The sequence below is a fragment of the Prunus mume genome, linkage group LG1, assembly GCF_029339155.1.
Source record: "Prunus mume cultivar Tortuosa linkage group LG1, ASM2933915v1, whole genome shotgun sequence".
Classification (NCBI taxonomy): Eukaryota; Viridiplantae; Streptophyta; class Magnoliopsida; order Rosales; family Rosaceae; genus Prunus; species Prunus mume.
Window position 1 is genome coordinate 19837845 of NC_142698.1, and position 24086 is coordinate 19861930.

General features: G+C 38.3%; 5 protein-coding genes and 1 pseudogene across 12 annotated transcripts; 2 read left to right on the plus strand and 4 right to left on the minus strand.

The window, feature by feature from the left end:
- Positions 1-312: 312 nt before the first annotated feature.
- LOC103318792 (putative WRKY transcription factor 2) lies at positions 313-4968 on the minus strand. 3 transcript variants are annotated; one of them, XM_089045773.1, is made up of 6 exons: positions 4089-4968; positions 3211-3390; positions 1838-2706; positions 1587-1745; positions 818-1253; positions 313-687 (listed from the first exon to the last, which is right to left on the minus strand). In XM_089045773.1, the coding sequence occupies exons 1-6, from the start codon at positions 4359-4361 to the stop codon at positions 661-663; spliced, it is 1944 nt and encodes a 647-aa protein (XP_088901899.1). In that variant the 5' UTR covers positions 4362-4968; the 3' UTR covers positions 313-660. The 3 variants fall into 3 exon arrangements, with proteins under 3 accessions (XP_088901899.1, XP_088901865.1, XP_016646832.2); XM_089045739.1 differs by having other exon boundaries at positions 313-700; positions 4089-4967; XM_016791346.2 differs by having other exon boundaries at positions 313-1253; positions 4089-4956.
- Positions 4969-5767: 799 nt separating this feature from the next.
- Positions 5768-8256, minus strand: LOC107880124 (putative pentatricopeptide repeat-containing protein At3g49142 pseudogene; annotated as a pseudogene).
- A 15-nt stretch (positions 8257-8271) lies between these two features.
- LOC103318793 (Putative adipose-regulatory protein (Seipin)) lies at positions 8272-10181 on the plus strand. The gene is made up of 2 exons (XM_008220225.3): positions 8272-9232; positions 9323-10181. The coding sequence occupies exons 1-2, from the start codon at positions 8639-8641 to the stop codon at positions 10064-10066; spliced, it is 1338 nt and encodes a 445-aa protein (XP_008218447.2). The 5' UTR covers positions 8272-8638; the 3' UTR covers positions 10067-10181.
- Positions 10182-10406: 225 nt separating this feature from the next.
- On the minus strand, positions 10407-12765 carry LOC103318794 (Ribonuclease E inhibitor RraA/Dimethylmenaquinone methyltransferase). Of its 4 annotated transcripts, XM_016797339.2 has the most exons (4): positions 12574-12765; positions 11729-11900; positions 11480-11620; positions 10407-11202 (listed from the first exon to the last, which is right to left on the minus strand). In XM_016797339.2, the coding sequence occupies exon 4, from the start codon at positions 11187-11189 to the stop codon at positions 10689-10691; it is 501 nt and encodes a 166-aa protein (XP_016652825.1). In that variant the 5' UTR covers positions 11190-11202; positions 11480-11620; positions 11729-11900; positions 12574-12765; the 3' UTR covers positions 10407-10688. The 4 variants fall into 4 exon arrangements, with proteins under 4 accessions (XP_016652825.1, XP_088902374.1, XP_008218449.1 ...); XM_089046248.1 differs by lacking the exon at positions 11729-11900 and having other exon boundaries at positions 11480-11666; XM_008220227.3 differs by lacking the exon at positions 11480-11620.
- Positions 12766-13887: 1122 nt separating this feature from the next.
- IPP1 (isopentenyl diphosphate isomerase 1) lies at positions 13888-17205 on the minus strand. Its single transcript, XM_008220228.2, has 6 exons — positions 16914-17205; positions 15748-15803; positions 15393-15484; positions 14732-14834; positions 14492-14629; positions 13888-14375 (listed from the first exon to the last, which is right to left on the minus strand). Exons 1-6 carry the CDS (start codon positions 17168-17170, stop codon positions 14122-14124), a joined length of 900 nt encoding a protein of 299 aa, XP_008218450.1. The 5' UTR covers positions 17171-17205; the 3' UTR covers positions 13888-14121.
- A 3074-nt stretch (positions 17206-20279) lies between these two features.
- LOC103318797 (basic leucine zipper/W2 domain protein) lies at positions 20280-23444 on the plus strand. Of its 3 annotated transcripts, none has more exons than XM_089044367.1 (3): positions 20280-20485; positions 20580-20749; positions 23234-23444. In XM_089044367.1, the coding sequence occupies exons 1-2, from the start codon at positions 20422-20424 to the stop codon at positions 20747-20749; spliced, it is 234 nt and encodes a 77-aa protein (XP_088900493.1). In that variant the 5' UTR covers positions 20280-20421; the 3' UTR covers positions 23234-23444. The 3 variants fall into 3 exon arrangements, with proteins under 3 accessions (XP_088900493.1, XP_088900498.1, XP_008218451.2); XM_089044372.1 differs by lacking the exon at positions 23234-23444 and adding an exon at positions 21522-21723; XM_008220229.2 differs by lacking the exon at positions 23234-23444 and adding an exon at positions 21048-21475.
- Positions 23445-24086: the final 642 nt, after the last annotated feature.

The following is a 24086-nucleotide window of genomic DNA, read 5'->3' on the forward strand; positions in this document are numbered from 1 at the left end:
TCAGATTCATTCATCATTTGAGAATCTGGCTTGAATTTAGTCTCCATATTGTTAGAATCCCCCTTGTTAACTATATGGGATTCATGTTATGGCGTATGCGAAATGCTGTATCTGCCGTAACCAGTTTCGTCTTTTATCGTTGTACAGCAAGTTATGTGTTTGAAGGGTTTGGGGCATGGGAAATATCAGTTTTACTTCTATTAGTCCGGAGCCATAAACTGGCATATATTACATCTAGGGTTCCAAGGTATCTGCCAATTGCAACAAAGCAAAACATGCACACCAGAGAGAGAGAGAGAGAGAGGCAACAGATAAAAGTCTATGGATGTATTTGTTCCTACAGATGAAAGTTGATGAAAAAAACAGTAAACCCTTGTATGAAATTTGTATAGGATTTTTATCAGATGTTTAATAGAAAACGCGAAGAAACAACCATCACAATAAAAATTTCAAAGAAAACAAAACTGGATGACTAGTACGATTGATGACTGCTTCAGAAGCAAAAACAAATTTTTTATGATGGATAACCTCCCATGATCCTTTGATATAACAGCGATGATGATGATGATGACGACAATGATGCATTTGCCTGGTCAATGATAGGCAAACAGGCATCATAAAGGTTATCATCCTTTTGCTCTTGTTTAGGCTTTAGGAACCTCATATCATCCTCCTGCAGCTGCTGTCCTGAAAAATAAGGCTGTACTGGACAAACTGATTTTCCATTGTTGAAATCAAAACCAGAGAGAGGGAGATTCCCAGATGGAGGAAGGTTTAAAGGCAGTGAAATTGGGAAGTCTGGGACAACAGAACCAACCTGATGGGTCACACCGTGATTAGCATGTAGTCCAAACGAGCTATATGACATGGTATTTTGCAAAGGAGGATATTTCATTTGGTAAATGGAGGGAACTCCAAATTTCAAGTCATTATTGAAATTCCCAAGAAAACTAGATCTCAGGTATTCTTCATGGAACTCCGGTTTTCTATCAAAATGAGGTGCAAGATCTTGTACTTGTGTCTCAGGCTTTGGATTATTGCTACTCCTGGGTAATGCAAGAGCTGGCTGTGCATTGGCAGTAGATGGATGTGCATTGCCACCGTTTGAATTTATGTGATTACTGTTTCTCGCTGCGGGCACTTCATGGTTGTGTTTTCCCTCATATGTTGTAATTACGAATTTCAGATTGTGGGAGGCCCTTTCCACATGCTTCCTTACTGAACAGCCCGCACTTGTACATTTGTAGTAGCTCCTATAAGATAGAGAATAAGTAGAAAGATTAATTGCATACATATTTATGATTGGAAGCACAAGCCCTATCCAGCCATCATGAGAACTGAACATACCCCAGTATATGCTCAAATGATTTTATGCAACCTAAATTGTGAAAATCAGGAATATGAGCTTTTAATCTTATTTGAAGAAATACACTAGACCAAGAAATGCTATCCTCTGTTTCTTTTTCTATTTTTTTTTCCTGAACTCTTCTATGGTCATAACTCAGTAGAAATCCACACAGTAGTCCAACCAATATGATGAGAGAGAGAGAGAGAGAGAGAGAGAGAGAGAGAGAGAGAGAGCATACCTAGGGTTTGGATTTCCTTTGACAACTTTTTGCCCATACTTCCGCCAACGATAGCCATCATCAAGTATGTCGACTTCACTCTCAATTTGGACAACTACTCTTGGTTCACGGACAGCCCTGGATGCTAAACTTGGTTCAATCAAGCAGCTCTCTTTCTTCCTGGAAGGGAAAATCAATGCAGGAAAATATATCCTGGTTAGTCATGGTGGCCTGGAAATAGACACCTGTAAGATAAACGGAAAACGACATACCTTCTTTTTGACTCAGATTCTTCATCATCTGCATCATCTCCAAGTGATATGCTTCCTTGGGTGCCCCGATCATCATCATCATGACTAGCAAGTGTGGATGAAAACTCTGGAGTTTCTGCTGATTCAAAGATACTCATGGATTTCCCTTGGGTAGTTGATAATGGATCAGAAAGGTCGGTGACAACAGATGTTGAGGATGTCCTTTCCAGACCTTCAGCCCTCCCATCATAACCAGTTTTAATATCCTTACCAGACTGAATATTTGTCCAAACTAACCCACCTTCAACTTTGACGGAGGCCCTACTTCCTTCACTCATCTCTGACGTCTCATCAAATGAAAATGATGATCCAAGTGATGCTCCAGCTCGACGATTAGGCTGAGGCATTGCATGATTATGAGGAGCTCCCTTGTAGATGATTTCTGTTATTTGACCATCAAAGGATCGTTCCACCTTTTTCTTCACCTGACAATTTGGATGGGTGCATTTATAATAGCTCCTTGGATATTCACTGCCTTTGACCTGTTTCTGCCCATACTTCCTCCAATTATATCCATCTTCTGAAGTCCTGACCATTCCCGCAGATGGGTATGACCCTCTATGCTCTCCTTCCAAAAATGGGTGGCTCCCAACGTCCTCTCCATGAATCGGTTCTTTGGGAAGAGAGTTTTGTTCACTAGCTGCGCTTGAATTAGACCTTTGCAAGTCTACGCAGTTGGCATTCAGAATCCCACTATTTAAGTTTTTAACATGGGTGGATGGATCCACAGCATAGTTCTTTGCATTAGCTTCTTCCGGAAACTCCATTGGGAATTCAAAATCTATTGGTTGTTGCTCCAAAACCAGAGATTGGTAGTCAACAGTAGATCCCTGAGGAACAATGGAAAGAAATTAATCCAAACACAATCTCATATAAAAATCGTAAATAAATTACTGGTCAGAATTTAGCAGCTCATCCCTATGGCAACTTATCAAAATCTACACAGGAACCATTAAAATTTTGGTTTAAACAAAGTCCCTTGGACATTCATGGTTTGAAGATATGCGGACTCATGTGTATCGAAGAACCATACAAAGTTGTTTCCAACAACTATGTATAAAATTACAGCTAGAGATTATGAGGAGATACTGTTTTAAGGTTTTTCGTGGTTACAATTGAAAATTTAAATATTATATTTAGATATAACATAATCACTAGGTTAGTAATTAAAATACCAATATCTTGTGTTGCCACAATTGGAAAAAGTAATTAGACCCAAAAAGAAGTTTAAAAACCTCTCTCCAGCTTAAGAGTTTTATACTACTGAGTTCCAAAACATTAAGTTGAGGCATCTAATCCCTAATTATTAAAGAAACATGCCATGTAACCATTACCTGATTTTCGAAACTAGAATAGCCTGGCAGATATTTGGGATCGCCCTGTCTCTTGAATGTGAAGGATGAACCAAAATCACTCCCCCTGTGACCATCTTCATGAGTCCCAGATTTCAGCACTGAACTGTCATCATTGGGAGGAAGCAACGGAAAAGTTCCGGTGGTTGGGGATGGGAGCGCCTGGAAGAATATAAGAGTTGAAGATCACATATCAAACAGCATCAAGCAGGAATTACTAGACATCATTTAAGACTTTCCATAATTAACTTCACTCCCACACCAAAAAAATAAAATTTCTTTTGTCTACTTCGTAACTATCAACGTCCACAATGTTCGTTTGCCTTCTTGGTTATGGTGATTGTCCTTTAGTTCAGCTGCCAGTCCCTTAACAAACCTCAGTTTAAACCAAGAAATTACAAAACAGAGACTGTTATACAAAAAGTGGATCTGGAAGTGCATAATCACAAATTCAGATGACTTTTCTTTCTTAAAAAGAACATATTATGTTGAGAGAACACTCTCAGAGAACTAGCGTACCCAACATGAGGAATGTCAGTTAATAATAATTAAAGAGTAGCAGCAAAGTACTAAATAGAAGTAAATTACAATTTTTTTTTTTCGCTTGTACTTCTACCCTACTACCAATTGCATTAACCATTTCCAACAAGACTCATAAAATTCACATATTGAGGTTGAGAAACCCAAAAATACAAAATTATACGTTTCGTTGATCAGAAAATCACCAAACAAAGCCCAGATAGAATCTCACACATTTAGCTCGATTCAAACCCCAAAATTTACAACAGCAAAAGAATTGCAACAAAATTACCAAAAATAAGAAAACCCCGAACGAGAAGAAAAAGAAAGAAAAAAAAAACCTGAGAATTGGGGAGCATCATGGGGGAGTCGAGCAAAGCCGTGGGGCTGATACCAGGTGGAATAGTGAGGCAGGGGGACCTGGCAGCCGCGGCCGGCGAAGGCAAAGGGCTTGTTGTCCTAAAACGCGCCGTATTGATCCTCTCCGCATTGAATCCACACTTGGCTGCCCTCCTCTCTGCTATACTAATGGTGTTAGCACCAGGTCCACAACCTTTGGTTTTGTTCTCCGAAACGGCGTCGTCTTCTTGGTCCATGGTTCTTAAAAATCCCATCTTTATGCTCTCTTCGTCTGTTGGTTTAATGATTCCCTGTTAGAGTGACAAGAAGGCTGTGACTGTCTGCCTCTCTCTAAGTGTAAGAATTGTAAAAACCCTAGCTTTGGTTTGGTTTCAGCTCCTCTTGGAGTAATTCTGGAGCTGAAACCTTTTTTTGTTATTCTATTGAATGAAATGAAATGAATTGAATTGAATTTGAGGAAATGAAAAGGCTTTCAAGTTTCAATGTGTATTATGGTACAAACAATTATGTGTTTTCAGAGGTTCCCAAGAAGAAATGGTTTGGATTTTGAGAGAGAGAGAGAGAGTTGGGTTCAGTTGTTTTTGTTGCAGGAGAGGAGAGGAGAGGAGAGGAGAAGAAGAACAAAAAGAAGTGCCTCTGCCGGTTTGCCCGAAGAAAAGAGTGAGGGGAGATCAGTCACTCTCTTAACGAAGAACAATTTCGAGTGTGGGACCCACGAAACAATCTGTATCCTTTCTGGCTGGCTGGCTGGCTGGCTGGCTGATGATGTGGACACCCAAAAAAACCTCCTTCCTGCTTCTACTGCCTCTCCTCGTCTCCTCCTCCTCCTCCTCCTCCTCTTATATCTTGATTAAAATCGCATGGATGGATACCAACCAAGAACTTAAACAAACTCCAAATACGTGTTCATTTCATTTCAATGTCTTACGTAAATCTAGATGAAGTTTGTTTCTTCTCAAATCAATTTTTCATTATTATTATTATTATTATTATTATTATTATTGGTTTCTAATTTCAACCCCTATTTGTGTTTAAAAAGTTATTTAAAATTCTTCCTCAAAGTTATTTAAATTTCATGCGTCTTAGACAATAATTGCCAAGTATTTCATGTTCTCTATCCTCTTACCAAATATAGCTAATCCATTTTCCGTACTTGTTTCTTAATCCAATAATAATTAGTTTAATTCTATCTTCGTAAGTTGCAAATTTATTTATTTAATTATGTGTAATATAGGTTGTGTTGGAGAGTTGGGGACTTAAGCGTGGGATTTGGTTTGCTAATGGCTAGCCGCAAATCTTGAGGTGGAGGTTAGCTTTGTATAATCCAAACAAAATGCGGTTAGAGGAGCCACGTGGCTACCATTCAACGTCTAAACCATATGACACGTGGCAAATAATGTTAGAGCTTATTATAAGGTAATACTTGTTGTTTGTAGTAACATTTCCTTGGACTTAGAGAGAGAACATTTTGTACATTTCCCTTAGACTTAGAGAGAGAACATGTACGAACATGTACAAAATACTTAGTCAATTCCCTATAATTGACTGCTCTGCTGTGCTGTAAATACCAGCGCCACATTAACTATTTGGTTTGGTTTGGTTTGAATTCAAATGTGCTAGACTGCTAGTCTAGTCAATGTATAGGCTTTACTTTACTGGATTCCTCATAATTAGGATGTTATTGATTACCAACGGCTCTTTAATAGCATTTACTTCCCAACTATCTATACAACAATTCCCTAAAACTTAATTCATGAATCTTCTATAATTCCAATCCAATGTAAAAAAGAAGAAAGAAACACATAAACAAGTATACCCCAAAATTTGCTCACTGCACCTACCTTTGATTCTTTGAACCTCTCCCTCCTTAAACCATAATCTCATAAGCCATCCACTTTCCCCTTGCTTTCTTTCTAGGATCATTTCTAGCCATTAAAACAACTCTCACTGTTCACCAATAATCCCCACAAGAACATGCACCACCCTTGAAATGGTGGAATCTGTGAGCATCTCTCATTACAATTTCCCTTCCTGTAACCTTAGAGATCAACTTGGAAGCTGTATGGCAATCCCCACAAACTCTCAGATTCTTCTTTATTCTAATAACACTTTCTGGTCCTGATTTCAACAGTCCAAAAACTATCGCAAGCTTCTCACTATGCGCATACAACATTTTCTCCTTCATCTCTTCCTCCACATCATGCAATGCAAAGTTCAAATCCGGCTTGTACCCTTCTTGTCGAATCCTATTTATCACTTTCTCCAACTCTGAATAGATTAAATCAGTTTGAGTATGCGACTTATCTCCAGCCACAAATGTATAGACCTTGTTTTTTATCTCTATGCTGGTGTGACCAGCTACTTTCCTCACCCCTCTTTGTTTCATCAAATCTCTAATCTTATCAGCATCTTTCTGTTTTCCAGAAGATGCATAAATATTGGACATGAGAACATATCGACCGGGGTTCTCCCCATCCAACTCAAATAATTGTCTTGCAGCAATTTTAGCAAGTTCTATATTTGAATAAATTCTACATGCCCCAAGCAGTGATCCCCAAACACCAGCATCTGGCCTTACTGGCATTCTTTCAATGAACTCAAACGCTTCTTTCAGTCTACCAGATCGACCCAAAAGATCAACCATACATGCATAGTGTTCCGGTCTTGGTGTTACATGAAAATCCCTACTCATGGAATTAAAGCAGTCCCATCCTTCGGCAATCAACCCACCATGACTGCAGGCTGACAGCACTGATAGGAATGCAATGTGGTCTGGTTTTGTTAGAGCCTTCATCTGATTAAATAGGTTAACAGCTTCTCTTGCATGACCGTGCATCCCATATCCTGCAATCACGGTGCTCCATGAGATTATATTTCTTTCTCGCATCTCATCAAAAACCCTTCTAGCATATACCAAGCTTCCACATTTTACATATAAATCAACTATAGAAGTTTCAAGCGCAATGTGGTTCTTGAAAAAGCAACGAATAGCATGTCCATGAATTAAGCGTGCTTGCTGAAACGATGCTAAATTTGAACAAGAGCGAATCACGCTCAGAAGTGCCACCAAATCAGGGAGAATCCCTTGCACTCTCATCTCTTTAAAGAGCTCCAAGGCTTCAAGAGGCAAATCAACTTGCACATAAGCTTCAATCATGGATGCCCAAGACACCAAGTCCTTATCACTGATTTTATCAAAGAAGCCCCGAGCAACATCAATTCTTCTGCACCGTGCGTACATTTGCATGGCAGCATTTTGAACTGAACGGTCCAAATCAAGTCCATTAGCTGCCACAACTCCACAAACCTCATCAGCCTGATTCTCTCTAGAAACACACGCCATCACATTCAAAATGGCAGCCCTGTTGGGTCTAATACTCTCATTCAACATCATTGCAAACAAAAACCACCCATGATTGAAACACCCACTTTGCGAGTACGCACCAATCATCGAACTCCAAGAAACCACATTCCTGTCGGGCATTTTATCGAACACCTTTCTTGCAGTCTCAACCTGCCCAAATTTTCCATACAAGCCAATAAGTGAATTACCCACAAACAAATCCGATGCACAACCACATTGAATCACATCCCCGTGAAGCTTTACACCCAATCTATCATCACAAACATACCCACAAGCCTTAAGCACAAAAGGGAATGTAAAGTGATCGGGTTGAGTACCCAATTCCCACATCTTACTGTACAGAGCAATGGCTTTGTGATATAGGCCATTGTCAACAAAGCCTCTAATCATCACATTCCAAAGAAAAACGTCAGAGGAGGATGAGGAAGAAGAGAAGGCAGAGAAGAGGGTATAGGCATGAGAGGTTGAGCCCAAAGAGGCATAGTGGGCAACGAGGTTGGTGCAGAGGAAGAGATTGAGGTGAAGATGGGTTCTGAGGATAGAGGCATGGACAGTTTTAAGGGACAAAAGGGTGTGGCTTTGCTTTATCAGTGATATGCATGTCATGTGCTTGGTTTTTCTAATTCTAAGGGGTTTGTGAAATACGATCAATTAGGAGGATTGGCTTGTTGGGGTTTTTGCTTCTGCATCAGACAGACTAGTGCAAGTTTCTTTTGACCTTCTCTCCTTTTCTTTTGGTATCTATCCTCTGTTCGGCTTGGTGATGAGTCAGAAGACCGTATATTGATATTCAAACCCCAGCCCAATTTTGGGGTTCAATCAATCAATGGGCCAAACATGTTTCAGAGTCCAAATATCAACAACGAACAGAAAAAGCTCAAAGCTTTTTATTTATTTATTTTTCTTTTCTTTAAAGCAAAACAAAAACAAGAAGAAGAAATATGATTTGATGATATGATGATATGCAGCTGGACAAACAACAGAACAGATGTCAACTTGTCAAATAGCAGCGCTACCACGTCTCATATTTTCCTTTCATGCAACATTACACTGTACAGGTGGAGCTCCCTCTTGCTATGCTGTGTTAACCAGCTAGCTACAACACTCAATTAACATATGCAAACACTCTCTCTCTCTCTCTCTCTCTGAGTTAGAGTCTCAAGAGATATGGAACCTGCTCAGCCCACATCAACCTTCAGCAACCCACCACTACCAGAAACACCAGTATTGAAGAATGATGAAGCAGAATACGGCCAATATGACTGTGATGAGTATCTTATACCAAAACCATCAGAGTGGTTCCCAAAGCTTGTATCTTTTCAAGCAGATTTAATTTACAACTGCATGGCCACTCTGTCTGCCCCCATTTTCTCCCTCTTGTCTGTGGCCTCTGAGTCTTACCACCAAGTCGAGCAGACCAAAGACACCGTTGAATCCGCCGTCCACCAGGTTCCCTCTACCCTCACACATGGCAGCACCATCCTCCTCAAGAAGCTTGGTTTTGGGTTGCTTGGGGCTGCTTATGTCTGTATGGTTTTGGTCATGGTTTTGATTTTATCTTTTCTTTTGGGTGTTGGGTTGGTCAATCTTTGGGTGGAGGAGCCTGTGTTTGTGAGAGACAGGTTGCACTTTGATTACACTGACCCTCATCCAACGGCTGTCTTTGCTTTTGGTGGGGTTCCTGTTGGACACACTTTTTATGTCTCTTTGGTCCTATTGATGCCTGAATCTGATTTCAATAGGGACATTGGGGTCTTTCAGGTATGTATAATTTATACATATAAATTTGGTTGAAATTAAGGTTTGTTACTAAATAACAATTTAATTGGTTAATTATATATTGATCATCAGATGAGTGCAGAACTATTATCAGTGAATGGCGATTTGATTGCAAAGTCAAGCCAGCCCTGCATGTTGCGATTTAGGAGCCTCCCGGTTAGACTCACACGAACATTTCTTATGGGCGTACCGTTGCTACTAGGAATCTCTGGAGAAACCCAGAAGTTAACCATGCAAATACTCGAGCATAAGGAAGGGCATTTTCCAAGAACCCAAGCCATAAGAGTAACTTTATTACCAAGAGCTGGAACCTCGTATCTTCCCCAGTTGTACGAGGCTGAAATTTTATTGAATTCCCAGCTGCCTTGGACGAAACATTTGGTGCGCAGTTGGAAGTTGACTTTTTACGTCTGGACCTCTCTATATACCTATGTTTTGTTCCTCATAATTCTCATACTTTTCTGCAAGCCACTCTTGCTGCCAATGACAATGATCACAGCTACTGCCGCAGCAAATGTCAGTGACCAAAGTTACACCGAGACACAATCACAAGCCACATCTCGACCACGACGACGCCATAGTAGGGAATCACAAGCCTCATCTAGAGACGTTGAAAGTGAGGATGTTCAAGAGTTGTTGAGGAAATGGCAACGCAGCAGAAGCAAAAGAAAGGCAATGTATTTGCAACCTGGGGATTTGGATTTGGGAGCTGCAGAAACAATTGGCTCATCTGCAGCCTCAACAATTAGTATTACCAGAGAAGATGCAAGTGTAGCTACTGAAGATGTTGGGGACTTGGAATCAGTGTGTTTATAAGGCTTTAGAGAACTGGACCTTAAGTTGAATCTTGAATGCTTTTGTATAAAGACAGCTTTGCTTTGCTGGATGGCAGGGCATGCAGATTATGAATGTACTTGTTACCTTCAGTTAATTTATATGACTAAAGTTACTGGAAAGAATCTGCACAAGATTAACTCTAACTAAATTTCACAATTGGGTCTTGTCCTGTTTTTCTAAACAAGAACATTCAGGGACCCTGCATACATATGATCAAAACATATGTAGTAATGAAGCAACTAATATTAGTACTATGTGAAGGCTGTGAATGAAACCATAGATGGCAATTAAGCTGATTGGGAATGTGAAGGAGAAGGGGGAACCAAAAGCATAGTTAACAGTTTAATACCATGGAATGTGGATTAATACAATCGAAAGTTGGAAAATGAACTCGGCAGGGTAAACAAGGTACAACATCGGAGCAACTAAACAAAGACAATACATTCTTATGCTGCAAAGACTTGTCTTCCAAAGGATAAAATCTTCCTGTAACCATGGTACAACAACAGCTCTCTTACAATAAATCACATGATGAGTAGGTGAGAGGTTGGATGCAAGAGGCTCCTTGTATACCACGGTTTTCCTTGCTAAAGCCATCTCTTCATACAGATAACTCGGTACGAGAAATCAGAATTCCATCGGTGTCAGCATAAAGCCATTCCCCATCGCAGATCCTTGTCCCAGCGATGGTAATTGGTACCTGTTTCTCTCCAATCCCTTTCTTATTGGCTTTCATGGGATGGGACGCTAAAGCTCTCACACCAATGTCACAACCATTAATCTCATCAACATCTCTTATACAGCCATTCACCACTATACCTGCCCATCCATTATTCTGAGCTTGAACTACAGGGTTGCCCCCCAATATTGCACACCGCTTGCTTCCACCCCCATCCACAACAAGCACTCTGCCATTGCCTTTCTCCTCGAGAAACCCACGAACCAGAACGTTGTCTTCAAATACCTTTAAGGTCACTATTTGTCCAGAGAAGACCTGTCGCCTGCCATATATCTGAAATATTGGCTCAAGCACCCGTAGATCACCACTTCCAATTAGCTGCGAGTGTGCGTCGCAAACTTCAGCAGTTGTTACCAAGGCCATTTGTTCCAAGAACCTGCAGGGTAGGACATAGATCAATGAATTATGCCAAAGACCAAAGCACATGGAGGATGGTCATAGTATCTTAGTATTGCTATTTGCTTTTTGGTTAAATGTTACTAACTGGCATATATCAGTACAGTGGGGAATATAAGGGCAGAGGTTGAGTGAAAACTGCACAGAGATTCTTTGTGGATACATAAGTTTTCAAGACATAAATTACAAAGACACAATATAAACACGTAATTCACTAGAAGTAAAAAGAAAAACTTCAAGATGGTAGAAGAGAATACCATGCAAAACGCCGTCCAAAACCAAAAAGGGCAAAAAAAAAAAAAAAAAGAGATGAGAATCCCCCAAACAATTGTGTATAGAAGAAGTATGCTTTATATGAGACGCTAAGTGGTCACAAGACAAAGCTTGCTATATTAGTCCTGTGCACACCATCATCAATAGAAGTAAAAGCAGTAAAATCAGCGCCTGAAATGGAATAATTAAAATTAAAATAAAGAAATGGATATTTGAGATACAAAGCAGAATACCCTTAAAGATAAGAAAAGACGAAAGCTCAAGATGGTTTGAGCATTTGCAACGAACACCAATGAACAGCCAGCCAGAGCAAGAAGGAGCAAAATGTATATGACAAATAGAGGAGAATGGCGAAGATCGCTGTGGCAGAAGACCCAATTGATAAAACAGGACCCTGTGATGAGACTTAACACGTACCAACGATTTCAAACATTCAATCAGATTTAGGATGGATGGATGCATGATACTCTTTAAATAAATAAAGCTGATATCTGTCTCCCCTAGCTGAGGCATAGTTTTTGAAATCCTAACCAGCAGCATTTTGCACCAAGTTGCCATTTTCAATAACAGAACCCTCTCATAAACAAATACACATACATATGGTTCCTAAATTTGCAAATTCAGCCAAATTACAGAAATTCAACTGGACTAGATATGATAAATCCAAATTTCCTGATACAAGTTAAGAGGAATAAACACGCTGATTACGAGTACAAACCAAATATGATTCATTCCTAAGTTAACACGAAACACACATACTGAGATGCAAGATTGGATCTTTATGGTTGCGAGCCAATGCCAAGTATATTATCATTTATTAATCAGACCAAGTTGTGTTAATCTCATCAAGTCTTTCATTCAAATCCAAATAATATACCCGATGATCTAAAGCAATAAAGAAAGGAAACTAAATAAATTGAATTCCCATATTGGGTCTCTCTGTAGGCCTGAAAATGTTATAAATTGGACCGGAAACTGTTGAATTTGAAATTTCCATACCAATTTTGCGAGCAATCAGACAAGCAGATCAAAGAAATCAGGAAAAGGAGGAGATGAAATCTAAGGACATCAAGTTTACCTTGGATGGGGCACTAGGAAACCACAGAAAGCACGGTGAGAGAGAGAGAGAGAGAGAGAGAGGGTCGTTGGCTGAGTTGTGACTTATGACTCAGTGTGTCTCTCGCTATAAACATGGGATTGAAGGAGAGAATCTGTGTTAAGCTGTAAAGCGCGTGCAAAATGAAGTCTTTTTCATCTGTTGCTGTTGCTTTTTTCTTGTTTGTTTTTGTTATTTATTCTTACACAGTTTACTTTTCCTTTTGTTTTGTTACATTAAACGAAAAAAGAAACATATTTTGAGATGTTTTTCCCCCTTTCTCTTTCTCTTTCTCTTTCTCTGTGTGGTTTTTTTCTGTGCCACGTAGAGAGTGAGAGAGAGAGAGAGAGAGAATGAGAGAGAGAAAGAGTGGCATGATGTGAACATGGGATTGCCACGATCAATGTTCACGCGTCAGCGATTGATCATATAATGTCGTGAAGAAGGCAAAAAAATAAAAACGTTTGGGGGTGCACAAGAGGTGAGGACAACCAGTAACCGCGAGACACCTGGATTATTAACACAACCACAGAGGGGCCAGCAGTACCACCTTCAAACCTCTCGAGGGGCAATTTTGTCAACACGGGAAATTGTACACGCGGGCGTCGGCGTTTCTTTGTTTAACCGCACGGGGGAAACGCCGGGTAAAGACCCCCAATCTTTCACCCGATGGACCGGGGCTTGGTTTAGGGTTCAAGGTTCGCGTGCATTTCCCGGCCCCACACCCCCAAGTTAACACGTAGAGCCCTCGTCATCGAATATAAACCGCACCATACTTCTTTGCAGCAGCCGATGTGGGACATTATATAGCTGCAGGCATCTTAGTAGAAGTCTTAATACTACGTTATCCTGTAGAAAGGAAAACATAACATATCTGATGTTGGCTTTTACTTTTCTGAAATGCTCTTGTGATTTGGTACGAGTTCTTTTTTCTCTTCTTCAGCTTAACCTTATGTTTGTTGCCGTTTAAAGATTGATGTCCAATCTGCCGTCAAAAGACCAAGTAAAACTTCCCCCTAGTGTAATGATTTGGAGCAATTGCCCCTAGTGTAATGATTTGGAGCAATTGCCCCTTCTAGAAAATGTCTTGAATTCGAGTCCTAGCATCTGTGTGGTGTGTGTATGTTTAATATACTATCGCCCTTTCAAAAAGAAAAAATTTGTTACTTTGTTCTAGTTGTCTAAAATAGTCCTTGAAACTAATTCTTTATGGTGAGGTAGCATTGGATTGGATTTAAGAACAGTTCTTGCTCTGTTTGGACCAAACATACATACATGCAAAAGAAATTCCAGGCCTTGTTTTATGATGAAAGAGGCGAAAAGTGTCTCATTGATTTATCATCACTTCCACATTACAAAACCACAGAATATCATATAAGAACTTGTTTCGGGGAAGACAACAGAATCAAACAACAACAAAATGGCTACTTGTAATTGGAACGCCTTATGAGTCCAAATTTATTGGGATTTTTTTAATAAAAACAAAACAACTAACAACAAACAAAGTTTCCCCATCCCCACAGACAGAATTTAAGTCAACCTGTGGATGGTTTTCATGTCAGCAGCTTCCTTGATGGTGCCTTTCTCAACATTGTCCCACCACTTGAACAAGAAGTTGTCCACGACGAGTCTGAACCAAGGGGACAGCTTCAGACCTTCCTCCCCAGCATCTGCCTTCCTCAGCAGCTCCTTCAGCTGCTCCTGATTTACGTATTTGATATCAGCTACTTCGTCAGGGTTTGGATGCACATTAACATCTCGGACCGTGAAGAGAAGGTAATCAACTGCAAACAAGAAAATAAGAAAACACTAAGGTTGAACATGACAGTTTTGAAACAAGGCACCTCATCTAGAGTGTTAAACAAAAACAAGGTACAGTCAACCAAAGTTGGAATATTACGTTCGTGTTCTCCCCACTTGCCGTCAGAAGGTGCCTTGTACAAAATCCGACCCAAAGGGATGAACTGATCAACCGGCACATCTTCAGCAGGGATACCCAATTCATCCAAAAGCTTCCTTTGAGCAGCATTTCTTACCCCTGGAACCAAAATGGAGAGGGGGAAAAAAAGTTAAGAGAAAATCACAGTAGAACAAGTAAAGTTGACTCTCAACTGTAATAGAGGTACGTAGATAAATATACCAAGAGAATCCTCATCAATAAGCTCAGATTCACGGTACAGTGGATGGCTACAACAGGTGTTTGTCCACACAAGTGGGAATGTCACCTTTGTTGCAGAACGTTGCTGCAGAAAATGACAGACAAAAATGAGTATGTCACCCACCATATTTACAAATGCTTATAAACAAAAACTGCCCAGAAAAATGAAATCAGTGATCAATGCCACCACCAGTTGTAAAACAGAGTCGTTTACCCTTCATATTGAATTATTAGCTTTCAAGATGCGGCACCCGACTAGTATGGAACATCTAACAAATGACCACTCTCAACTGAAGGCTGCCACAACTGTAAATTTTAGGTTTAACCCCAACCCCTTTGTCTCAAATTTCAAACATTAATTCACACAACTAGTTAAACTTCAGGTCCCCAGAGGTCTCAAAGTTCAAATGTGAAAACACACAACTAGGTATAATCTCCATCCGTGCTAAACAGATTTCTGATAGGTGTGACAAGATTTTTTTGTTTTGTTTTTTTTTGTTTTTGTTTGTGTGTGTGTGTGTGTGTGTGTGTTGGCGGGGAAGCTACAAATTATAATCTCTGAACAGCCATGATAGGTTCACAAGATCTAATCAAGATATTAAAAGCCTGCTTGCTAGCAGTTAGCGTGATCCAAGCAACATACCTGAAGAAGCAACTCATTCTTTGAGTTAAACAAAAAGACGCTGAAAGCCCTGTGAAGTAAATTTTCAGATTCAATCTTTTCCATCAAGTGACCTGCGGTTCAAGGAAGCATTGCAAATTAAGAAACCAACAAACAGTGCTACAAGAAAGAACACAACAGTTGTATCAACACCAGAGATTCAGGCATTATTGTAAACTAGAATGTGGATAAAATCCAATCTAGCATTCTTATCCAAAAATCTGATCCAGCACAAAATTCCCTTTCCCGTTTCCCATCCTAAGCGTCAACGAAATCTAATCTTTAACTACAGGTTTTCTTTAGGCAGTGAAATAAAATAGGAAAGAATATTACTTACAGTTGTATTTGGTATCGTGACCAACAACACGATCATTCTCATCCACCAGAATACATCTGCAGAAATTTTGAGTAAAATAGATTGTCAGCTCCAGGAAATGACTAACACTTGAATATATATCAGGCTGAATTCCAAAGGATAAAATCGGAAAGGACAGGCAGCACTCATTGGACGTATAGCATTGACGTTATTAGAAGGAGTTTGGTGGCAGAGCTACCTTATGTTCAGAGTGGGGAGTTGCCCTTTTTTTTTCTTTCTAAAAATAACTTTTGTATAAATAAAGAGTGGAGCATTTTTCATCCACCATTTCAACAAAATGCCCAAGACCTGAAAATCAAGTCGTCCAGACTAGGAAAATAAAATGATAAAACGGATATCGTATTTCTACCTTCAAAGCAACGATGGTGCAATTAAAGGAAACAAAAAATTGATAAAGACCACTCATGCACAGTACATTATGCCATGAACATTGTTTCCAAAGAAAAGTGCAAACCGCATCTTGTATAGCCAAAGAAAAGGAAGTGAAAATTTACGTTTGCATAATGTATTTTGCTTATTTGATTGATTGTACAGTATAATGTGACTTATTAGTTAACTTATCAAGTCTTGAATGAATCATTATCTAAAATTAGTGCTCATAAATGGCTTAGTATGTTTAGCCAAATAGGTATGAGCTGAAGTCGCAGGTAATAGGTAATTGAAGGAGAAGTTCTTTTGATAACTCCAATGGCCACGTGCAAAACCAGCTCGCTTGATTCTTATTCAAGCCAGGATTTGAGATGAGATGAGCTCGATGTTAGGTATCTTTGGCTCATGAGCTTGAGCTAGACACCCATCTGTTTTTTTATTATATAATTGTGTTCTTCGCATTGGCTATGTTTGGTTACTTAGAATCTGGAGGAATTGGAAAATGGAAAAGAAAAAAGACCTCAAAATCATGTGTTTCTTTGTTCCAGATGAACCAAAAGCAATAGAAAGAAAAGAAACATATATGATTTCATTTGGTTTAGTGTTCCAGCACTTTATCAGCAGCAAAAACAGAGCACAAGACAAAACAGGCAGGAAACAGATCAACCAAACCAACCAGAAAAAGGAATAAGTAAAAGTAAAAAGTCAAGAGAAAAGCGTGAATAGGAGTAAAAGGCAGGGGCAAAGTGGGGACTCACTCGTCTTCGAACATGAGGCGGCGCTGGACGGCGTCCATGCCGGCATCAGGAGCGTCGGCCATGGTGGAGGCGTTAAAAGACAGAGATAGCCTGGCAGGGAGAGAAGCAAAGGAGGCGGGGTTGGAGATGAGAGAGGTTGGTGAGAACCGGAGAGAAGGAGAATTTGAAAAGAGAAGAGGATAATGATGGTGAGATTTGGGGAAGAAGGAGAGTCTGGCTGCGGTGTTAAGAAGGCGTGCTCCTGTGGTGAGAGTCATTAGGATACCGAATAATAATAATATATAGCAATCTCCGCCAGACTTTTTATCAATTTTATTTTGCTATTTCCCTCCCTCCCCCTCCACCGTCCAAGAGTCAAATGCTCAAATCCAATGGTATAATTGATTACTTATTAATGAACTACCCATTTTGTTGTTGTTATCGTCGTCGTCGAATTGGCCACCTTTATTAAGTAATAGTTGTAAAAGTTAAACCATTTTTAAATATTTGGAAAAAATTTAAAAAAACTGATGCACTTGGAAGATAATATACATGCATATGGCAGCCCACTTGGAAGATAATATACTGTTGTGATAAATTCATGGTATTTGGATGATTGTGGCACATATGGTAATTGGATTTCCTACTATTTTCTTTTTTTCTTTTTTTGTTTTGGGTTGGGTGGAAAGAGCTATCTTTGTGTGACCTTGGTTTATTTTATGATTTAAGACTAGTTTATCAGTTTTGGTAGAAAATTTCAAGGGAAATATTTTATGCTCCTTTTTTATAATTTTGGAAATTTATATCATAATTATTAAGAAAATAATATTCAGATGTAGCATTAAAGATTTATTATCACTCCCCCCGTCACCAACGACCTCCACCACTCCACTTCCCTCCGGCGGGCTGGAGTGATCTCTTCTCTAGTATTAGTTTTGGAGTTGGACAACGTTGACCCAACCAGCTTACCTTTGACTGCTCTGCGCTCCTCCGTAACTACTTTATCAAACACTTATTTCATTTCAAAATTAATTATTTTATCTACCATATATGACATCATGTGTTGGTCACGAGGCCCGATATACAGTGCAAAATTATTTTAGCTGACTTTTCATACATGGAGTTCAATTTTACTTTATTCAGCCGCTATATTATTATGTGGTGTGGTGGACCGCGTGGATGGATATAAATCTTGGTTACTGTTTGTTGTTTTATTTTGTGTTTTCAAAATTTTCTTTTATTATTATTATTATTTTTTAAAAATAGGGCAATTTAATGTTATTTGGAAATTTAATCATTATGGCCAATTTATATACATTATATATTAAAATAGTAATAATAATAATAAATCATAAATAATAAAATAATAAAAAAAGAGCTAACACCAGCCTAGCAAACCCTACCACCAACCCACCCCACGGGGATCTCCATAGTCAACCTTGTCATCCTGGCTTAAGTCAAATACGAGCACGTTGTATACATTTACAATTGGGAATTCAATATTGAGGACAACAAAACAAAACAATAATAAGAGCATTTATACCAGTTAGTCCCTTGTCATGATAAGAAGAGCATTTACTATTCACATAAATAGTGGTTGTCTAACCCCAAAGAAAGTATATTTCAGTTTAAGCTTGCCATGACAAATATTATTCATTTTTTTGTTTTTTTCACAACTTTGTTTACTTAAACAATTAATTTGGATAATATTTTCGGATAAGATTTTTGAGTTCCTATATATCCATACTATTCATATCGGATAAGATTATTGGTTTCAAATTTCATATAAATTTTAAAATTCAAAATTCAGATAAATCAAGCAAACTAAGAAATGAAAGGCAAGATTTTATTTTATCGGATAATATTTTATTTTATTAGTTGTATTTTATTTTATTAGTTGTATTGGTTGGTATTTATAGAAAAAAAAAAGTATGAGGATTTGGTGTTAAAAGTGAAGAGTATTGGTTGGTATTTATAGACTGGTGGACCTGGAATTTTTTTAGCGGAGGTGCAATATTGACTAAATATGAAAAATGGATTTTTCGGAATAATCATTTTCTCAATATAATTTTTGGCGGCTTTTATTCCTTACACTTCAAATAAGAAAGCTTGATTTTATGGGATTTTAATATGAAGTATATATTGAGTTAATGAGCCATCATTTTTAGTCTAAATCGTATTTTGCACTAAAAACGATTTTTCATATTTTGATTTGGTAGGAATTTGATTTTCTAGTATTTTTATTTGAATCCGAATGGGAGGTACTTCCTTATTTACATTGTAAACTTAGAAAAACTTGATTCTTCAACCATTCTTCCTTTTCTCTTAGCAGTATCAAGTTGTCATTGCTTGATTAAGTGTATTAAGAAAATAGAGAGTATCATTCATACAACCAATAATATATGTTCGATCTAATATACAAATGGGTAAAATGCTATTAACAACTTGAGTTATAAGTATGTCATTGTTTCAATTGATTATTACATAATTAGTTGTTATGTCTACCTATATGTTTCATATTCTTCTATATATATATATATATATATAGGCAAGGGGCACAAGGCTTCCTCTCGGTCCGTAGAGTAACTGTAGTTGCTTCAACTACCTTAGAGTCCAATCGGGGATTTCTTATAACTAATATCTATCTTGGGCTACATGATCCGGCTTAACTATTGATTTTCCCTTTGAACTTGTACATAGCTTTCAATTTACCTCATATACTTTTTTATTAGAAAATTAATGATATATATTTTTTTGGCCAATTTCCCCCATGCCGTTTAAATCCACAACATTTCATCAAATTTGCCTCAACTAGGGGTGGATCTCACGTGGGGATAGGGTGGTTGCATGGTGGATCTTAGGTTGTATGTAGAGAGAAAAACAAAGGGCGAGAGAGGGAGGAACAAAGTGGGGGTGAAGAGGGGTGGTATGTGGTTGATGGGGTTGTTGGAGAAGAGAGCATGGAGAGAGAGAGAGAGAGAGAGAGAGAGAGAGCTAGGGGAGGGGGGTTGGCGATAAGTTTGGCTCAGTGAATCCCATGAATTTTTTCTCCTCTTTTTTTTGGGGGGTGTCAATTTTCCTATTATTCTTCAATTTTTTTCTAAATATTAAAAAAAAAAATTGATTTAACAGAAAATTAGATGAAATGTTGAGGATTTAGACGGCAAAGGGAAATTGGCGAAAAAAAGAAGTTCATATCATTAATTTTTTTAAAAAAATATAGAAGGGGTAAAACGAAAAAAGTGTAAGGGGGACATTTCGCCTGCCCAGACCAAAGAAACACGATCCAAATTCTAACACAAACTCGAAGGTTGGGCTGGGCCTACAATAGTTGCAAGAAAACCGGATTTTAAAGTAAAACCCGACTTTGCAAGATGAAACGCGAACACGAGCAAACTTGTGTGTGTTTTTGTGTGTGTGTTTGTGTGTTTTGTGTTCTAACACACGGAGTTTGCGAAATAGAGTTGAAGCAAGCAGAGCTGATCAAATGCACGAAGAGGAACAGAAATAAAATAGAATAGAAGAAACAATGGCAAGAGAGTTGAGCCCCGGCTTAAAGATTCTCTGGGTCTGGACCCTTGGCACTGCCGCCGGTACTCTCTCTCCGCTTTCTCCATCTCTAATTTCACATACATACATACATTCTTATTCATATTCTGAATTGGATTGGATACGTTTTTCTTCTAGTACTGGTTACAAGTGTGGTGAGGACGAGGGTGAGAGACATGGAGAACCTTATGAATGCCGAGCAGCAGCAGCAACAACAACAACAGCACAACACTGCCACCGACACAGAGACACTCTTGGTGGACACTTCGCCTCAGTCATCTGAACTGATTCGAGAAGAGAAACCATAGGTTTGACATCAATCCCAGTTTTATATTTTTTGTTTTTTGTTAATTTCTTGAACTTTGTTGTTTATTTTTGAGTTTGGAAAAATGGGTTATGGCTTTCGGACAAGTGTGTGAAATGTGTTTGATGAATGCTCTCAGTGATACCATTTTGACCCCATTTTGAAGTTTTTACTGTATTACATGTTTTTTCTGCTGGTACAAATGAACTTGCTGATATAGAAATGGGCGTTGATTTGAATGTTTTGAGATGATTCATAACAATTTATTGTTGTTGGGTTGCCTAATGGTGGGTTGGTGTTAGACAAGGTGAATTTTGAGTGACTTATTAGAAGAACTGATGATGCTTCCAACTTCCTACTCAAGTTGCTTATCAAAACTTTCAAAGGATATATAAGATAACATTTTCTGAAGGATTATACAAACATCTATCGAGCGTTTGCTCCAACTTCCTACCCAGCGTTTGCTCCCGTGGGAGCTTCCGGTTTTCCATGCTTCTATGTGAGCTTCCTGTCAATTTTATGGCAAGTCAATGAGGTGGGGAGCTTAAACATATAATCTTTGGCAACAAAATTTAGAGCTGGCCAATTTTTTGAATATGATATGTTTAGATCAGTTGTAGAAGTTGAACTTTTGGTGCTTCAAGTTCCATTTTCGGGTCTCCGTCTATTGTTAATTGTGATTATGAATGGAATTGGTCAATCAAGTATATGCATTAGCGAGTTGAATGCTCATAGTTGTGTTTATTCTTCTTTTCTCCTTTCCTTGTGCACCAAAGTCATGGTTCTACAAGAGTGATGATGTAGAAGGAAGGGTTGTCTCCTGGTGACCAAATTTTCTTTTGTTCTGTCAAATTGATTGTTTGAGTTTGGATAGACTTGAGCAAACAACCTTTGGAAACAGAAGCATACAGTGTCTTCTTTTTTTGTATACAGCCTGCAGAACAGTTAAGAGAAATTTATAATTTTGCTTAATTTTTCAATTGACTTTGTTTTGTTTAATAATTTTGGGTGGATCAATTGAAAAATTATTTAGGTTCTGTTAGGGGCATAAACAAAATTCTTGATGGTACTGCTGGTGATCGTTTACCACTGATGTGAAAGTCAAGTTGGTAAATTCCAGCAAAATTTATAATTTTCTTTTGGAGTCAGTTGGACATTCTTCTGGATGAACGTAACTAGTAACTAGACATAAAACATCAAAAGTGATTGGATTTACCCTGTCCTTGTTGGTTCTGATTTGTCACCTCACTGACAGTGTTCCGCTCACTTTCAAATAGTCCTAATTGGATACATTGAACCTAAGCTGGGAAGAGTTGGAAAAAGTTGGAATTGGCTGAGTAGGAGCTTTTTTTTTGTGGACAAAGAGTAGGAGCTTTTGTTCAAAGTGGACAGACAGAATTAAGATTTAAGGAGCTGAAGTCGGAGTTAGTAGTGGACATAATTGAGCGCAGGTAAAAGACAACCTTTTCTTTTCCTTTCAAATATCAGATAGATAGATACTAGACGACTTGAATTCAAGCATTAGTGTTTTTTTTGGGTCCAAAAGAGATAAAAGAATCTTTAGTGCTCGTATATATAATATGGGTAGGTATTGAAGGTTGATGTTAGCCTAGAGAGGATTAAAAATTAGTTTGTGTGTTTTTCTTTTCCCCCCTTCATCCGACCAATTGGGGGAAAAGTAGTATCTTCTCTGCCCCTGCCTTTGCCTTTTGAGAAAAAAAGGAGGATGGGATTGATTGGCCTTAGTAACCTTGTCCTCCCAAGAATTGGACCAATTTTTAATAAGGACTCTATCAAATCAAAAACTCAAAATGAGTAAACAGGAAGCGGTGTCGATTGTCAAAACCCTTGTCCATTATTTTCTGGTCGCATAGCTCCTTTAGATCTGCATTACCATTAACGTTGGCTCACATTAGATGTCTTTTGCCCTGTGCCGTCTCCATTCTTCCATGTTAGCCCCGCACGGGAAGAAGGGCCCCCTCCATTCTTCCATGTTAGCCCCGCACGGGAAGAAGGGCCCCCAGCCCCCAAAAGACAAAGTCTAGCGGTGAAGGTCTGCCCGGTAAGGAGTGGGCTCCATCAGCCTTGGCAAGTTCAAAGGCAAGACTTGCCTGGGTTGTAGCTTGGGTAAGCTGATTGAATGCTGACGTCATTATGACATTAACATCCAATTTAAATAATAATAAAAAAAATTTAATGCCAAAAATTGCGGAAGTTTTTTTTAATAAATACCTAGCCATATGCTTCATTTTTCCACACCAAAATTATATACAAATTTCTCTCATCATATCTCATATAAATAGTGATTGTCTTTTGGTTGCCATGACAATAGATGGAAAATCAACAAAAAAATTGCCAAGAACAAGCACTATTCATAAGAATAGTAACAGTCCTCACCTCCCCTTGTGTTTTGACATGACAAATGGATTAAAGTTTTGTTTTAGGTCACATGAATTTCATTTTTTTAAAGTTTTGTTTCGGGTCACAGGATTTTACCAACCTTCAAGTGAAAGTTATTGTGGTGGCTGACGTCGATGAAAAAAAGGAGCCAAACGGGCCAGAAAAAGTAAAAATAAAATTAGAGGGGCGGTGGTCAACGGGCCTTTTTCATCTAGTTGGTAATCCCTTTAATGTTCTGCCACAATCTTTTGATTAGATGTTCGACTACTGATAATATATACTTTGATTTGAAGAAGCTATAGAGGCCATAGCTTGGGGCTTATTTGTGAGTGTTTTTAAAAGGGTTAATAACGTTTTCTTATAATTAAAAGTATTTTTGACAGTATTTGACAGAAAAATTTAAAAATATTTTTGAGTTATAGAAGCATTTTTTGGAGAAGTATTTGGATTTTTTATATAACAAGAGTGCTTTTATTAGAAGCACTTATGAATAAAAGTACTTTATAAAGAAGCAGTTCCAAACGAGCTCCACAATCTGGCTGAAAGGATATGATTTTGCCAATCAAAATTTTGATCTATATATTTCTGTATTAAAAACTAAGATAAAACTAGAATGATCAACTCCAAAAATTTCGACCCATTTTTATTTGGGAGACTTTGGAAAAACACAAAGGAGAGAAAATTTTCTAAAAGAAGCTAAAATGGACAAAATTGCCCTAATTTATTTTTGGATTTCCTAAGGAATGCTTTACATTTGCATGTCTTTGATTTGAAAGTTGAGATGTTTTTCTGTCTTTTTTGAAAAAGTTTCGAAATTTTTTTTTGTGGTTAAAACTTAAATTTACTTTTTTATTATTTTATGTTTTGTAGATTCTAACTAGAGTTGAAGCACGCAACACACATAATAGCGTCGATGAAAAAACCAAAGTAAACCAACTTAC

Coding starts and splice junctions, on each gene's coding strand:
- LOC103318794 (XM_089046248.1), bottom strand. CDS start 11,189: ATGGCCTTGGTAACAACTGCTGAAGTTTGCGACGCACACTCGCAGCTA.
- LOC103318797 (XM_089044367.1), top strand. CDS start 20,422: ATGGCAAGAGAGTTGAGCCCCGGCTTAAAGATTCTCTGGGTCTGGACC. Junction 20,486..20,579: donor GACCCTTGGCACTGCCGCCG/GTACTCTCTCTC, acceptor TTTTTCTTCTAG/TACTGGTTACAAGTGTGGTG.
- LOC103318792 (XM_016791346.2), bottom strand. CDS start 4,361: ATGGGATTTTTAAGAACCATGGACCAAGAAGACGACGCCGTTTCGGAG. Junction 1,746..1,837: donor GAATCTGAGTCAAAAAGAAG/GTATGTCGTTTT, acceptor TTTCCCTTCCAG/GAAGAAAGAGAGCTGCTTGA. Junction 1,254..1,586: donor AAAGGAAATCCAAACCCTAG/GTATGCTCTCTC, acceptor TCTATCTTATAG/GAGCTACTACAAATGTACAA.
- LOC103318793 (XM_008220225.3), top strand. CDS start 8,639: ATGGAACCTGCTCAGCCCACATCAACCTTCAGCAACCCACCACTACCA. Junction 9,233..9,322: donor GGGACATTGGGGTCTTTCAG/GTATGTATAATT, acceptor ATTGATCATCAG/ATGAGTGCAGAACTATTATC.
- IPP1 (XM_008220228.2), bottom strand. CDS start 17,170: ATGACTCTCACCACAGGAGCACGCCTTCTTAACACCGCAGCCAGACTC. Junction 14,835..15,392: donor AGAATGAGTTGCTTCTTCAG/GTATGTTGCTTG, acceptor CATTTTCTGCAG/CAACGTTCTGCAACAAAGGT. Junction 14,376..14,491: donor CAAGTGGGGAGAACACGAAC/GTAATATTCCAA, acceptor TCTTGTTTGCAG/TTGATTACCTTCTCTTCACG.